At 39.7% G+C, this 14,556-nt stretch overlaps 2 protein-coding genes across 3 annotated transcripts in view; one reads left to right on the top strand and one right to left on the bottom strand.

The window, feature by feature from the left end:
- man2a2 (mannosidase, alpha, class 2A, member 2) overlaps positions 1 to 10,060 on the top strand; it is a 28,906-nt gene extending 18,846 nt beyond the window's left edge. Inside the window, exons 16-25 of one of the 2 annotated variants that reach the window (XM_079859343.1) lie at positions 70 to 306; positions 1,716 to 1,838; positions 1,928 to 2,042; positions 2,156 to 2,289; positions 2,471 to 2,612; positions 4,099 to 4,232; positions 6,088 to 6,165; positions 7,538 to 7,732; positions 7,939 to 8,052; positions 8,203 to 10,060. In XM_079859343.1, the coding sequence (XP_079715469.1) occupies positions 70 to 306; positions 1,716 to 1,838; positions 1,928 to 2,042; positions 2,156 to 2,289; positions 2,471 to 2,612; positions 4,099 to 4,232; positions 6,088 to 6,165; positions 7,538 to 7,732; positions 7,939 to 8,052; positions 8,203 to 8,355 (1,425 nt within the window). In that variant the 3' untranslated portion in view covers positions 8,356 to 10,060. The remainder of the gene's footprint in view (positions 1 to 69; positions 307 to 1,715; positions 1,839 to 1,927; positions 2,043 to 2,155; positions 2,290 to 2,470; positions 2,613 to 4,098; positions 4,233 to 6,087; positions 6,166 to 7,537; positions 7,733 to 7,938; positions 8,053 to 8,202) is intronic. The other variant, XM_079859344.1, reaches the window with a different exon arrangement.
- Positions 10,061 to 12,830: 2,770 nt separating this feature from the next.
- Positions 12,831 to 14,556, bottom strand: part of furinb (furin (paired basic amino acid cleaving enzyme) b) — an 82,823-nt gene continuing 81,097 nt past the window's right edge. Inside the window, exon 16 of the mRNA XM_079859342.1 lies at positions 12,831 to 14,525. Within this exon, the coding sequence (XP_079715468.1) occupies positions 13,873 to 14,525 (653 nt within the window). The 3' untranslated portion in view covers positions 12,831 to 13,872. The remainder of the gene's footprint in view (positions 14,526 to 14,556) is intronic.

Raw genomic sequence — 14,556 nt, 5'->3', positions numbered from 1 at the left:
GTCTATTTTCCTTGGAAGCATCTTAAATAAATGTAGTCTCAAAACCTACATGCTCGTTTCTTCCTTCAGGCCTCTTTCATGGCACGCCTCCCCGCTCTGGGATTGGCCGTCTTCCACCTGTACGACTCTGCTGACTCGCCCATGACCCTGCGCTCTGATACGCTGCTCAGGATACCAGGACGGGGTCAGAGCATACGAGGTTTGGACCCTCTGCCCGTGCGATCGCAAACGGTAGACGCCCAGCCGTTCTACATCCAGAGCCAGTCTCTCACTCTAGGCTTCTCTGGAACCACAGGCCTGTTGGAGGTGAGATGATATTTTTATGCATTACCTTGTTTTTTAATTATAGGAAGTAAAGTGAGAAATGAACCAGGGCTGAGGGTAAAATGCAAAAATGTCACAAGAAGATTAGTGAATTCCCCTGTTTGTTATTTTTTTGTTTTGTTTATATGTATGTGTGAATTCACTCTATAGTTTTATATGAAAAACAAAACCAATATAGTGTTTAACCTTTCAATATTAGATGTTTCATTCGATATCAGCCTATATATAGCTGACATTATATATCTGCGCATACTCATTTCCCATATTTTTTTGCAAATCTAACAATGAACATCCTTTTATATACTATACATTGATAATGTATAGTATATAAAAGGATGTTCATTGTTAGATGAACGCGATTAATCGCATCCAAAATAAAAGTTTGTTTTTACATAATACATGTGTGTGTATGGTGTATAATTATTTTCTATATATAAATACACACACATGCATGTATATATTTAAGAAATATTTGCATGTATATACTGTGTATATATATATTTATATTATATATAATTTATATTATATATAAATATTTTATATATAAATAACAAATTTTCTTAAATATATATATGCATGTGTGTGTATTTATATATAGAAAATAATTATACTCCGTACACACACATGTATTATGTAAACACAAACTTTTATTTTGGATGCGATTAATCATGATTAATCGTTTGACAGCCCTTATATATATATATATATATATATATATATATATATATAATATATATATTATATATATATATTTTTTTTTTATTATTATTATGATTATTATTTTTTTTTTTTTTTTTTTTTTTTTTTTTTTTTTGGCAAAATAGTATAGAATTTTAATATTGGCCATTTATCAGTTATCAGCCAATATTAGAGATTTTTAATTTATTGACATCACTCTATATAGTGTATATATCAGCTAGTATTGGATATTTAATTGTGCATGCTCGTTTCATGTTAAATGCTGTTAAATGCTATTTTTTATACTGTATAATGTTGATGATAATAGTACTGAATTTTTATATATTGGCCATAATATGAATTATAATAATACATTTAACCATAATTATCAGCTTGTCAGTATCAGCCATAACTGTAATATCTGTGCAGGGAAAGAATGCCCTGAAAAATGCTGAAAATCAACTCCACTGAGCAAATATTGCATGCTAATAAAAAAGGAAGTTTCCAATCTATGACATCAGCAGTCTATTTTTATGTTCAGTCATCTGGATAAATGTTTTTATTTTTATTGGTTGCCAAATGAAATGAAACGCATCCCTGTCCTATTTTTGTAGTACATATGCTGTCGTGTCCTTTTTTAGAATCTGAGTCAGCAGATAAGTCTAAAATGATTAATTCTCTCTCTCTCTCTCTTACACTCTTTTCTCCATCAGAGCATTCGACGTAAAGACGATCCCCAGGAGGTGAGGGTACAGATTCAGTTCCTCACATACGGAACTCGACCCTCCAAGGACAAGAGCGGGGCCTATCTCTTCCTGCCGGACGGAAATGCCAAGGTAGTGTCACGGTAGTCTTGACTGGGGTGAAAAGTGATTTATCAAACAACGTGGGGTAAATTAACACCTTCCTTTCCGCTCGTTCTCAGCCCTATTCGCAGAGAGAAGCCCCTATAGTGCGTGTGGTGGAAGGTCCTCTCTTCTCTGAGGTTGTGGCACATTATCAACACTTCCAGCAGACGGTCCGCATTCATAATGTTCCAGGTACTCCCTCCATCCTTCAGGCGTCCATCTGTTCGGCACACAAGTTCGATCGTGTGAGGACATCTTGTCCTGTCTGATCGTTTATTCCTGACATATCACTCTCTGTCGTTCAGGAGTTGATGGTCTTTCTCTGGACATCACCATCATGGTGGACATCAGAGATCAAAATAACAAGGAGCTGGCCATGCGGCTGGTTACCGACATCCAGAGCGAAGACACTTTCTACACAGACCTCAACGGCTTCCAGGTGAAGTCCACATGTCTATAAACTTTTAATCTGTCAGGTTCAAACAGATGTGGCACATCATACTTCCGTGTTGTTCTTTTGAGTCTTTAAAATAATAAAATAAAGCATCAAAGTTCATAGGCCTAGACCCAGATTACTGAAGACCCTGAAGCTAATGCTCCACCATTTCCCTCCTCTTCAGATGCAGCCTCGTCGGTACTTCCAGAAACTTCCACTGCAAGCTAACTTCTACCCCATGCCTACCACGGCATATATTCAGGACAGCCAGTACCGACTCACGCTCCATACGGCCCAGGCACTGGGGGTCAGCAGTGTGTCCAGCGGTGAGTGGGGTTGGCAAATACTGATGTTACAGTGGTCCATGGCAAATCAGTGAAACTTAATGCACAATATATATCGTTACCATATTGCTGATTGTCCAGTGTTATAGTTTTTTTTTTAATTAACTTTTATTTATCATTTTGTTGGTATATCACAATATTAATTAGGTTACATGACTTTTTTGATACAAATTTATATATATATTTTTTTTTAAACTAAAATGCCTTTAAATCGGTGATATCAGTACCAGGCTTTGACATTAACTTTTTTACCCCCAAAGTTACTAGCCACTCAGCATTTTCACTGGCCACAATTTTGACGTTGATACCATAGGGGAAAACTGCCATATATATATATTTTTTTTATATTTTCTCATCATTTTGCAGTCGGTATATTAGGCTGCTTTCACTTTAAGACCTGACACACTGATCCATTATACTGTTACATATGCGTTTTTTTTCTTAACTGTTTACGTTCACTTAAAACATAACTGACTGTTTATGTGAATACTCGCCAAGACCGGCATTTTTACATTTTGTGTGTATTTGACTGTTTAAGCGCAATAAGCAGCAAAAATAATTCAATTTAGTAATGAGAGGTGGATTTATGTGCATGCACTTAGGGTGTGAGCACAAATCTGCGGGAATGAGTAAAATTATGCGCAATACGTGCCATCCCATGGCAAAATTCAAGCCCTGTAACACCAACAGTGTTTATACGGAGCAAATGAAGCGAGTGATTTAGGAGAGGAGGGTTTGTGTCACTCGCTGTCGGAGAGATGAGAGAGAGTGAGCAAGAGCAGCTGGTATTGTGTATTTGTTCTGCGGAAAATGAGTATTGGAAGATATTTCAGTATCGATATGTATTGAAAAATCTATATTTTTGACAAAATTACATTGCATTTAGTTTATTATTTCAGATGCCTTTTTTAATAAAAGACTACAATTGAAAAATGTATATATTATAGACTATATAAATTTCAACCCGCCAAACTGGCTAGTAGGAGTGACTGCGTTACACGCCACTGCTGAAATCCACCTGCATTTGGCGGGTGTTTATGTCAAGCCCTGGTGCAAAAACTAATGAACACACACTTTAATTGGATATTATTCACATAAACTTTAAAATGACAGCATGTAGCCCAACTTTTGTATATTTGCCCAACTTGCAGAGCTGCCAATACTGTTGAAAAACTTGCCTCATTATGCTGTTTTCAATTGAGTATCGACTTAGTAGCAAAGTACCGGTACTTTTTAGGTCCGTAGCAGTGAGTTCTTAGCAGAATGGAACATGAATTAGGGACTGAGACGGCAGGGCGGTGGAAAACACTAACAGTGGGACAGCGCTCAGGTTCTATATTGATTTGATGCAATGTATCCAATAATGAAGATGAAGTGAGTGTACTGTCTAATGCTTTGCCTCCCTCTATCCTATTATCCTCCTCTACCTCTTCATCTTTCCCTTTTATGCTCTTTCCATCTTCTACAGGTCAGCTGGAGGTGATCCTAGACCGCAGACTGATGCAAGATGATAACAGGGGTCTAGGGCAGGGCCTGAAGGACAACAAACGAACGGCCAATCGCTTCCGCCTTCTGCTGGAGAAGAGGAGCAGCAGTGAAGATGTGAGTTCTGATTGCACAAGCACATGAATGAACTAAACCAGTCAAACTCAAACTTTTACATGTCAATCAGTTCTTGGTCAGAATAAGCATGAACTAATCTAGTCACACAAATGACATTTAAATTTTGAAACATTTAAATATCATAAAATGATATTAAAATGACATTTAAAGGTGCAGTATGTAATATTGAGAGCTAGTGGTTGAACTGAGTACTGGAGTCCAAATCCTCCCGCCCCCTCCTTAGACTCGTTGCTCACGCGGGTTGCCACATTGAGGACATGCAACAAGAACGAGCGCAGTTGACAATAGAAGGTGACAAGCTTTACGCTGTGAGTTGATGATTTTACTTAGCCGCGTTTTAATATGCCTCTGGACATAGAGCTTTTTAGATGCATGCCGAGGCTTTTTAGTTGGGTATAATATGCGATCTCTGACTTGGTTCGTTTGCTGGCTACAACACGCTGTGTTTTCCATCAAATGGCAATCCAGGGTGTTGAAATACTATTGGGTAAATTGTCAGTGGGCGGGATCACAGATACCAAAACAATTAGACATCCCAACACAAAACGCACATTTCAAATTAGAATAACTGGCTGTAGCATTGTTTTTTTTTTTTGGAGAAACAAGTATGTGAACTTAACATGTTTCCTAAATCTCAGCAAACATATCATGGTATTTTTGTGCTTTAGTTCAGTCAAAAAAATTACATACAGCACCTTTAAGATTCTTCTGTAATAATAATCTGTAATGATAATAATTTAAAATGACATAAAAAAACTGAACACAGTTTACTTGGTACTTAGTACCTCAAACTAAACGAAATATGTTCGAACGAAATTAGATGACAAAATCCATGACTAGTTCTTCCCCAGACTTTAGGTTAGTACACGCTAAAGAAGAGACAGCGGAAGAGATTGCCTGACAGACATGTAAAGCAGCCTATCACACAATATAAATTAAATTAAAACAAGTTAAAAAGAAAAGATCTTCTTTTAAAGTAAAAACTATTTTTGTGGGTAGAGGCATGTCTTATTTCTGTTTTTTCAATAATAATAATAATAATAATAATAATAATAATAATCATAATAATAATAATAATTATTATTATTATTATTATTATTAATAATAATAATAATTATTATTATTATTAAGTCTATAGATTAAAAAAATCTGAACAAAGTTTACATGCTACTGGGGGCTTCAAACAAAATTAAAAATATTTTAAGTATTAGATGTGACAAACCATGATTGGTTCTTTCTCAGAAGTGCAGCCCAATACCTTTTTAATCCAGTTTTATTTCCTGGCTGACTGATAAAACCCTGTGCACTCTGACTGGCACGAGTCGTGTAGCAGATGATCAATCTGATTGGAGCCTGCAACTTCGGCTTCACGAGAGAGACACTGTTATGCATACCAAAACATGGGTGTCCTATATCAGTGTGAGCAGTATATAAACCCTAATGTCACTCAGTGGCCTGTAGGGGGCTCTCTATCGTTACTCATGAGAGCTTTGTGAAGGCTCCAGGGACAGTATGGTTCTGAGACTAGTGTCTAAAAGCTGGCAAGTGTGTAATAATAGTTAATGGGCTTTAGAGTTTTTACACGCCGGCTTGAATTGATTTTAATGATATACTTTTTCATTCAAATCATGCTGTCGCCTGAAAGATTATAAATAATATAGTGATATTGGATAATAAAATAGGGGCTTTAACAAAGCTCCTTCTTGTGTTTCTTTTCATTACAGCCCTCCTCATTGATTTCACAACCTCTTTTTGTTTTTTTGTTCCTGTCTGTCTATCACTTATCATCATGTCTTTCTCTCCTCATCATGTCTTTCTCTCCTCATGCATGCAGCCTGCTGGCTCCTATGCCAAAGTCACCAACATGATAAACAAAATCATTGCAGATATTTTAGGAGACGGCCAGGAAGAGGTAACATTACTGCAGTGGTGGAGAGTAGTGCTGTGTAGCAGTTTTGAGAGCCCTAGTTCAGCTTGTTACCATAGCAACAAGCGACAGGTTTCAACCTGGATTAAGAGGCCAAAGGTCGTTGCCTGTCTGCTATCTCTACCTCTGAGCTCCCAAACCTTTTTTTCACCTTATTTTATAACGTAAGAGTGGGCGAGGCAACTGGCACTTTGGCTTCTGGAGTCATTCGCTTCCAGATATTTTACTTGTAGAAAAACTGTCAGTTATGCTGGTTGATATTGTAAACCGAATTCATTATCATAATCATGAACACTGGTACGTAAATGTATGGATCTATCGTTACTGCACTTTGTTATTCTTCTAGTTACTTGCCTATAGTGGCTAATGAATCAGAAGTCTCACACATTCAAAGAAATTAGCCTGCTTTTGCGTTGCAAAATAAGGTGGATAGTATAACAGACAGCAGATCAGTAGAATATTACCGTGCCCGGGAGGGGACGTGTTCGGTTCACTTAGTTTTGTCGTGGCCACAACATATATTATAAACTCGTGGGAACGTGATATGTTGTTGCCACGAGATATTAAGTCGTGGGAACGTGATGATAAATCGTGGCCACAAGATCATTTTGTTGAGGTAACGACATCATTATGTCGTGGCCTCGAGATCATATGTTGAGGGAACGATATATTATGTTGAGGGAACCACACCGGTCAGTAACCTACTGTAACCATATACAGCAGTCGGAGATGGAGATGACTGATGAAATAACATTTTACTTTGAATTAGGAATGTCATATAAAGATATAGTGCGCTCTCTGGCATTGAGACATGGGTACGTAAGTGAAAGACACCTGAAGCGCATCCTTAAGTTGAATGGGCTTTTTCGTCGGAAATTTGCTGGTTTGAATGAAATACTCGGGTCACGAATAAAGTCCCGTTTAAGGCAATAACAAAAACAAATTATGAGAAACTTAAATGAACAATAACAAAGTAAATCATGACCGGGGTAAAAGGAGGAGCCCGTGTCACGTGTGAAGATTCGGTTCCCACATGTTATAAAACTCGTAGCCACGAGAAACGGATGCCGTTCCCTCAACATACGATCTCGTGCCCACGAGATATTATGACGTTCCCACGACTTAATATCACGGTCCCACGAGTTTATATGTTGTGGCCATGACAGAACTAAGTGAACCGAACATGTCCCCTCCCGGTCACCGTAGAATATAGAGGCAGAATCTGAATTGAGAATCTGATCTCATACAGTGACCCCAAAACATCTTTTTGCGGTTACAGTGTGTCATGTGAAGGTAAGTGCACTTTCATCACGTTGTTTTACTTGTGTGTTTCCTGATGCATGTCTGTGTCTTCCAGCCGGTGGACAGTAGACCAGTCAGCTTCCCGTCGCTGCTCAGTCACATGACTTCCACCATCCTGAACCACGAGGTGCTGGCACTGCCTGTGTTGCCCAGGAAACATGGCGTGCCACCCATGCGTACATTCGCTCCATTGGCTGGCACCCTGCCCTGCGACTTCCACCTGCTGAACCTCCGGAGCATCCAAAGCCTGGTAAATGAGAGTCCTGGGAGGAAAAAAAAGTGTGTCCGTATTGATTTCACCCGCTGAGCAACTGATGAGGACTTGAGTTCATAATGAGAAGGAGAAAATAAAAGTCACATTTTAAGTGTTTGAGATCTTGTGGTTTTATTGTGGGTGTGTTTAGTGGGAGATTTATTTTAATCAACATTTATTTCATATCGTTTAATTTTTTTCAGCAGGACGCTCACTCTCCATCTCCGCATACGGCTCTGCTCCTCCACCGACTGGGCTTGGACTGTGGTCTGCAGTCCCAGAACCCTGGTTTCAACTGCTCCACCACACAAGGCCAGGTCAGTGTCCTTACAGACAAAGCTAGTTTACCTAAAAAGAAAATAATGAGCACACACACACATAAATATACATAGTGTGTGGATGCATGTAGGTCTGATAAAGGCTATTTTTAGTCTTCTAGAATCTGAGTCTCTGATCTTTCTTCCTAGCTCTCCATTTCTGGGCTGTTCCGTGGGCTGGATCTCCAGCTCCTGCAGCCCATGTCTCTGTCTCTAATGCACTCTCAGCCTCCGCTCTCCAACGACTCCTCCATCAATCTGGAGCCAATGGAGATCTCCGCCTACAAGCTCAAGCTGTGCTAGAGTGGTGTGTTGCACCAGAACCGGGCTCTCCGTGTGGACCCTCGGAACCTGTGCTAAAGCAGAGAACCACAGCTGGATGAGCAGAGGACTCTTTCGGAGATCGTTTATCCAGACTTAACGTATCTGAATCAACACGAAGGCGCTAACTATACCCTCAAAATGGGGGGAAAAAACTTGAGGAGGAGAGCGTTCCAGCCAAAGTCATATTTGGTAGAGATTTGCTGAGATAAGAATGTCCATGATTGTTTTTTAAAAAAAAAATCTGATTATAGTAGGCAGAACACGAATTGATCAACTTCTTTTTATTCCAGCAGTGCCGACCGTTGTTTTCAGCCGTCGTATTGTTTTTTTTCCCCCTCTTTTGTCTTTGGCTGGAACCGCTGACCGTTTCACAATCTTTTTATTATTCTGTCATCCCTTGAGTTCGTACTGTATGTAAATATCTCAAAAGCTACATTCACACCTGGATCTATACAAAATTGTGGGACTCAGTGCAATATGTGAAGCTTCTCTTGCTGTTTTATTTCTCCATTTTATTTGTTTTCTACTCACAAAGCCTTGGAAGCTAGCTACGCTTGAATCCGTGTCATTGTCGTTTGAGCTCACGCAGTTCTTCATTTCTTTAGCTCTACTGTGGACGGTTCCACATGTTTTTAATTTTTTTCTATGAATGTCAATCACCACGCTCGGCCTGCGAAGGCTGTCAGTGCTGTAACAGACGTGGCATTTACAGCTCTTTCTTTCAGGGCGGCTCGCAACACTTCGCTGACAGCAGAAGACGTCCACGACCCAGCAGCGGTCAGGTCTTCAGACAGCTCCTTCATTGTTTTTGTTTCTTTAATAGGTTATTGCTCAAATCGCATGATGAGAGCTGACTCAGTATATTCGCTTGATATACCTTCTCACAATACTTTCAGGTAAAGGTACCAGTGCGGGTAGCAACGGGTTCCCGTGGTCAGATTTAGCCAATTTCCCCCATGAAAATGCATTTAGGCCTTATCTCGCTGTAGGAAACCCATCTGTAATGTGTAGCAGAGCCATCTCAGTCGTCCCTTCTGGCTTTTGTCTGTCACCTCGGTTTGCTCGAATCTGACAATTTTGAACATGAAAATGCTGTCTGTCAACCTTTTGTGTCGTCTCGTGTATCGCCTCTCCTATCCTGTCTGTCTGACCCAGGAAAATCTGTACTGTCTCTGATTTAAATTACAGAAAAATATTCTCACTCTGACTTTCAACTCCTCGCCTGATTATCTCTCTGTACGCCCACGTCCATTTACATCAGTCAGACCATCAGCCGTCTTCTCCAGCTAATCAAGTTCCAGAAAAGCATCCTATCAGGAAGATAATTCCTCTCAGGAGGAACTCCGAGTATGGAGTGCCAAACGTCTGTCTGATTTCTTTGGAACAGATTCTGGCTATTCCTGAATGTTCTCCCTTCTGTAATTCGGTCTCGTCTGATTCAAATTCGCTGTCTGTGCATTTCACTGCCATGCTTGTTTTTCCTGTGCATACGCTTTCCGATCGGACAGATAACATGTCTTTGTTAATGTCTTTTATTTCTGTTGTATGTTCTGAGATGGAAAAGACCTTCTGTTTTCATTTTCTTTCTTAAGAAATTAAAGTGGATTGAAATGCAAAGACATTAAAGTGGACGTTTAATAAAGATCACACATGAGAAAAAAGTGGTTGTGCACATTTTGAAGTGATATTTCGCATTTGTTTCCCTTTGTTGCCAGAAGCTTAATTGTGCTCTGAATCACAGACAGGGGGCAGTAGGGAGTTGTCTGCCATTTAATGTGGCTTGAGCGGAAGAGAGGCGTGGGGTGTGAAATGTTGAGTACAGTTAACAAAAGCTCACAAGCTGCTGCTTTTTAAATCTAAACATCCTCCATGATAGCTGGGATATCGGGTATTGATTTCCCAGGCAGCTTTTAGAGAGAGCTGGAAATACCACCATCTTCTCAGTAGGCTGACAGGTCTACTGAAATCAGACTGGCTTTTTTTTTTTTTTTTTTTTTTTATATATTTTTTTAGATGCCCTTTCATGCTCAGTTGAGACCAGATTCGGTTTTCTCCACAGCAGATGGGTTTTTGTGCTAAAAGGGCAACTTGCTCTCTGAGCCCAGGCGTTTGAGAAAGAGCCCATTCTTCTTAATAAGTCTGAGGGCTGAGACAGCAATAAAACTCAATATCGCCACTGAGGACTTTAATAAAATGAGAGAGGCGCTGATAGAGATCATGTCATTTATACTCACCCTCATGTTGTTTAAAACCCGTATGATTTCTTTCCCAGGTGGAACGCAAAATGAGAAGAATGTCAAAGCTGCACTTTTCCTATACAATGAACAAGTACAGTAACCATGGACTGTCAAGCTGTGAAAATGACCAAAAAGCTCCAGAAAGTAAAGATTATATGACTCCTCCACTATATTCGAAATCATTCTAAGGCGAACAGAATGAAATTTAAGATATTATAACCGCTGAAAATCATGTTCTCTGCAAAATAATTGCTTCTTGCAATTTGGTCTCGTAACAAAACACAATTTTTGAAAATGTGAAAGTGAAAAGGATATTCGAGAGGATTTTTCAGCAAGAGACTCAAGGCCCATGATATCTATATAGTGTCTATATCTAACTAATGATATCTATATAGTGTCCGCACAAATGCACGATAATGTTCTTTTATTATAAGTGCGTGCAGAAGATATACCTTTTAAAGGGCTGTTCACACCAAGAACGATAATTATATATTATCCACGCATGCTGTGGTTTTGTCGTCTGCTGCTTTAAAGCTCTAGATTGGATTCTGATTGGCTCTCAATGTTTTCATTCATCAGCTGAAAAAAAAAAAAAAAAAATTCCAATGATATAGTTTCTTTGTCTCGTTATTACAGTTACACAAATATAATATGGTTTCAGAAGACTTGGAAAACAGCACACAAGTAACATGGAGCAGTTTTATAATGCTTTGTTATTTCTGGAGCTTGACAGCTCTTGTATTCATTCTATGAAAAAGAGCAGCGTGAACATTGTTAAAAACATCTTATGTGCTCAATAAGAATTAAAAACACAGGTTTGGAACTGAGTTTTAAATAAGTACTATTAGTCAAAGACATGCTTCTTACATTAGCGGTTGGATGGCAAATCAATGGGAGTGAGCTGAGCATGGTAGAAATGTATTTCCAATATTCCCTTTAGAAGAGCAGTGAAGATGAGAAACATCATGACATCACTCTCACGAGTAGCTGGACCATCCATATTTCTGTCTTATTGCTCAATTAGTATGTATGTAGCAGCCTCAGTCTCACTTATAATGCCAAGTAGGCAGAAGCTTTCAGCACAGAATATGAGATCCTGTCCCTCCCAGCTGAGCTAATTACGGAAAGCATTTTAAATGTGCCATTTCCATAAACTAGATCTCTCCTCCCTGAGAGATCTAACTGAGATCTAACTGAAAAACAGTCCGTGTACGTTTTTTCTCTGCCTTCATGGAAACATGAAAAGTTTAGGCCATCCTATAAAGTACACATGAAATATTGATGATCCTCCACTGCACACCTTGTAGCGAAGTGCATAATGTGTGTGTTATTAATTTATACTGATGGTGCCGTGTGAATTATGGCAAATTGGCATCAATAGTAAAAAAAACATTTCAATAGATATTCAAGTACTTTTAAATGGCATCAAACATGAATGCAACAGATGTTTGTAATTAATTGAATGACTGCAGTATTGGCAGCAGCAACAAAAATGTTGAATGCTTTAATGTAATGCTGATAGATTTGTTAAAATGGATGAACATAAAAGAAGATATTTTGAAGAATATGGGTAACCAAACAGTTGCTGGTCCCCATTGACTTTCATAGTATGGAAAAAAAAAAAATATTATGGAAGTCAAAAGGGTACATCAACTGTTTGGTCAATGACATTCTTCAAAATATCTTCTTTGGTGTTCAGAAGAAAGAAAGAAATTCATACAGGTTGGAACAACATGAGGGCAAATTAAATTTTTGGGTGAACTAGCCTTTTAAGTAGTAAAGAGTTAAATTAAAAATGAGCTATTTTACCCATTTTTGAGTGCATTTTTCATTTAGCAACATACTTAGTCAACTCTATTTTAATTAATTATGAGTTTGGATGTCTTTGTGGCTGCTTATAAAACAGCTCTCCAAATGAGTAAACAAGCTGCCTTAGAAGGTAGTTTACTAGCTTTCTGGATCAGTTGAATCGTAGGGTTTGTAGTGCAATTGTATTTCTGTACGACTCAAATGTCACATGATTATGAAAGAACCCAGCAAGAGCTCCTCAAATAGGACTTGAATTCATATCTCAGGGCTGACACTGACCTTTTGAGAAATATATATATGACACATTTCCTCTTGAGGCTCCTCTGTGTTAGCACAGACGAGTTTTGAAGTCAAAATCTGGTGTGAAAATCATTAAAATAACCTCTGGGACAAAGTTTTCTTTTTGTTCAAATATTAATATTGAAAACCCACTATAAATATCCACTGAGCCATTTGAGAAAGAACAAGCTAATTAGCTCAGAGACAAAACCAACATAAATAATCTAAAAAAAAAAAAAGTACTGTAAAATAAAGTTAACAAAAAATCATAAATGTGATGTTTGTCACGTTTTTTTTTTTTTTGACCGAGAGCTCCTCATATCAACCAAAGATGGTGCTGTCTCTAGTTTGACTGACAGATAAGATCTCTGCACATCGAGCTGTTTCAGTTTTTCAATCGTTTTTCAGCATTTCGATCGTTTGTCTATGATTCCCACTGTTCTGAATCCGTGCCGGAGGCTCTTAGCAGGCAGAGGGTGGTGTGTGTTATCTAATTCCATGATGTTATGGTTCACTCTGCTGATGTTGTTGCAACATTTCTATTGCAACAGAAGTTATGCACAGTTAAATCATCCCTGATCGAATCAGCGGAAATGTCCCGGAGCTGCCTTTGACTAGCAGAGAGAGCAGAACGCAGCCTTTATTTTCAGGATGCAAGGACTAATCGCACAAATGATGCCAATGGAGTAATGGAAGTTATAGAAAGTGCAAGAAGTTTTGTGCATAAAACAGTCCGAACTTTTAATAAAAAGTTGACTGGAACAAATTACAGCCCTTTTCGTGTTACAAAATCTGCTCAAAGTTTACTCAAACCCTGCACACTCACAACAAACACATCTACGCGCCGTGGCACGCAAACAAACACACACCCACTGATGTTATTGATCCTCTTTAGTGGTTCAAATCTCAGGGCAATAGAGCCAGACCAATAGGACAGATAAAAGTGAAAATAAAGGGAATCATTCAGCGCAGTGGAGATGTCCTGGGTTTAATGACATTCGGGTCAAACCACAACTGCAACATTATAGCTCATATATAGCGTTCTCTCTCTCTCGCTCACACACACACACACAAACATCTCGCAGTGGATCTATAAGTCTAAGTAGTGCAGACTAGTTCTGTATCCCAGTACGAGGAAGACAGATGTACAAAAAATGCCCAACATGGGGCGTTAAAGGGCACTCTGAGTCCGTATAAAGGCAGTCTTTTCGCTGTGATAGTCCAGCTCTTCGCTGTCTGACTCAGAGTTCATTGCCGTATCCTCGTCCCCCCACACAGTGGGGATTCCACGGTACGACACTTTCCCCCGGCTGAGTCCAAACCCAAAGCCGACTCGTATCCCCCCTCCGCTTGTGTCCGTCACCGGCAGTTTGGTCCTCCGACAGAACGGGGCGCTGGCTGCTCCGGAGTGCAACTGAAGCAGCACGAAAACGGCTGCGAAAGTGGCCAGGATGAAGGCACAGCTGAGCACTGCCACCAGCGCCGGCAGTCTCGAGGACAGCCCAGGTTCACGCAAGGATTCCTCCGAGCTCGGATCCACCTCGTGCTGGAGCACAGGAATGCTGGGGGATTTCCGCTGCACCTGGTTCTGGTGCAAACAAGAAGTGACCGTTAAGTGACTGTGGGGGGGACAGGAAAGACACTCGTTCTCCCCAGACCCGAAGCACGTCAGACAGGCCGGGTGGCAGGGCAAGCACGCTTGTACGGTAGAGTGCTCCACCCAGTTGTCCAGCGACAAGTTAAGCACCTGCAGCCCAGAGCTGAAGCCGGGAGGACAGGACTTCACACAGCCTTGCAAGAAAAGCGAGAAACCCGTGCTGCATTCTGGAAAACAGAGATCAGAAGAACGCTTAAT

This window comes from Squalius cephalus (genome assembly GCF_949319135.1).
Source record: "Squalius cephalus genome assembly, chromosome: 23".
NCBI lineage: Eukaryota > Metazoa > Chordata > Actinopteri > Cypriniformes > Leuciscidae > Squalius > Squalius cephalus.
The sequence above is the reverse complement of the archived record's forward strand: the minus strand, read 5'-3'. Positions and strand labels throughout refer to the sequence as shown.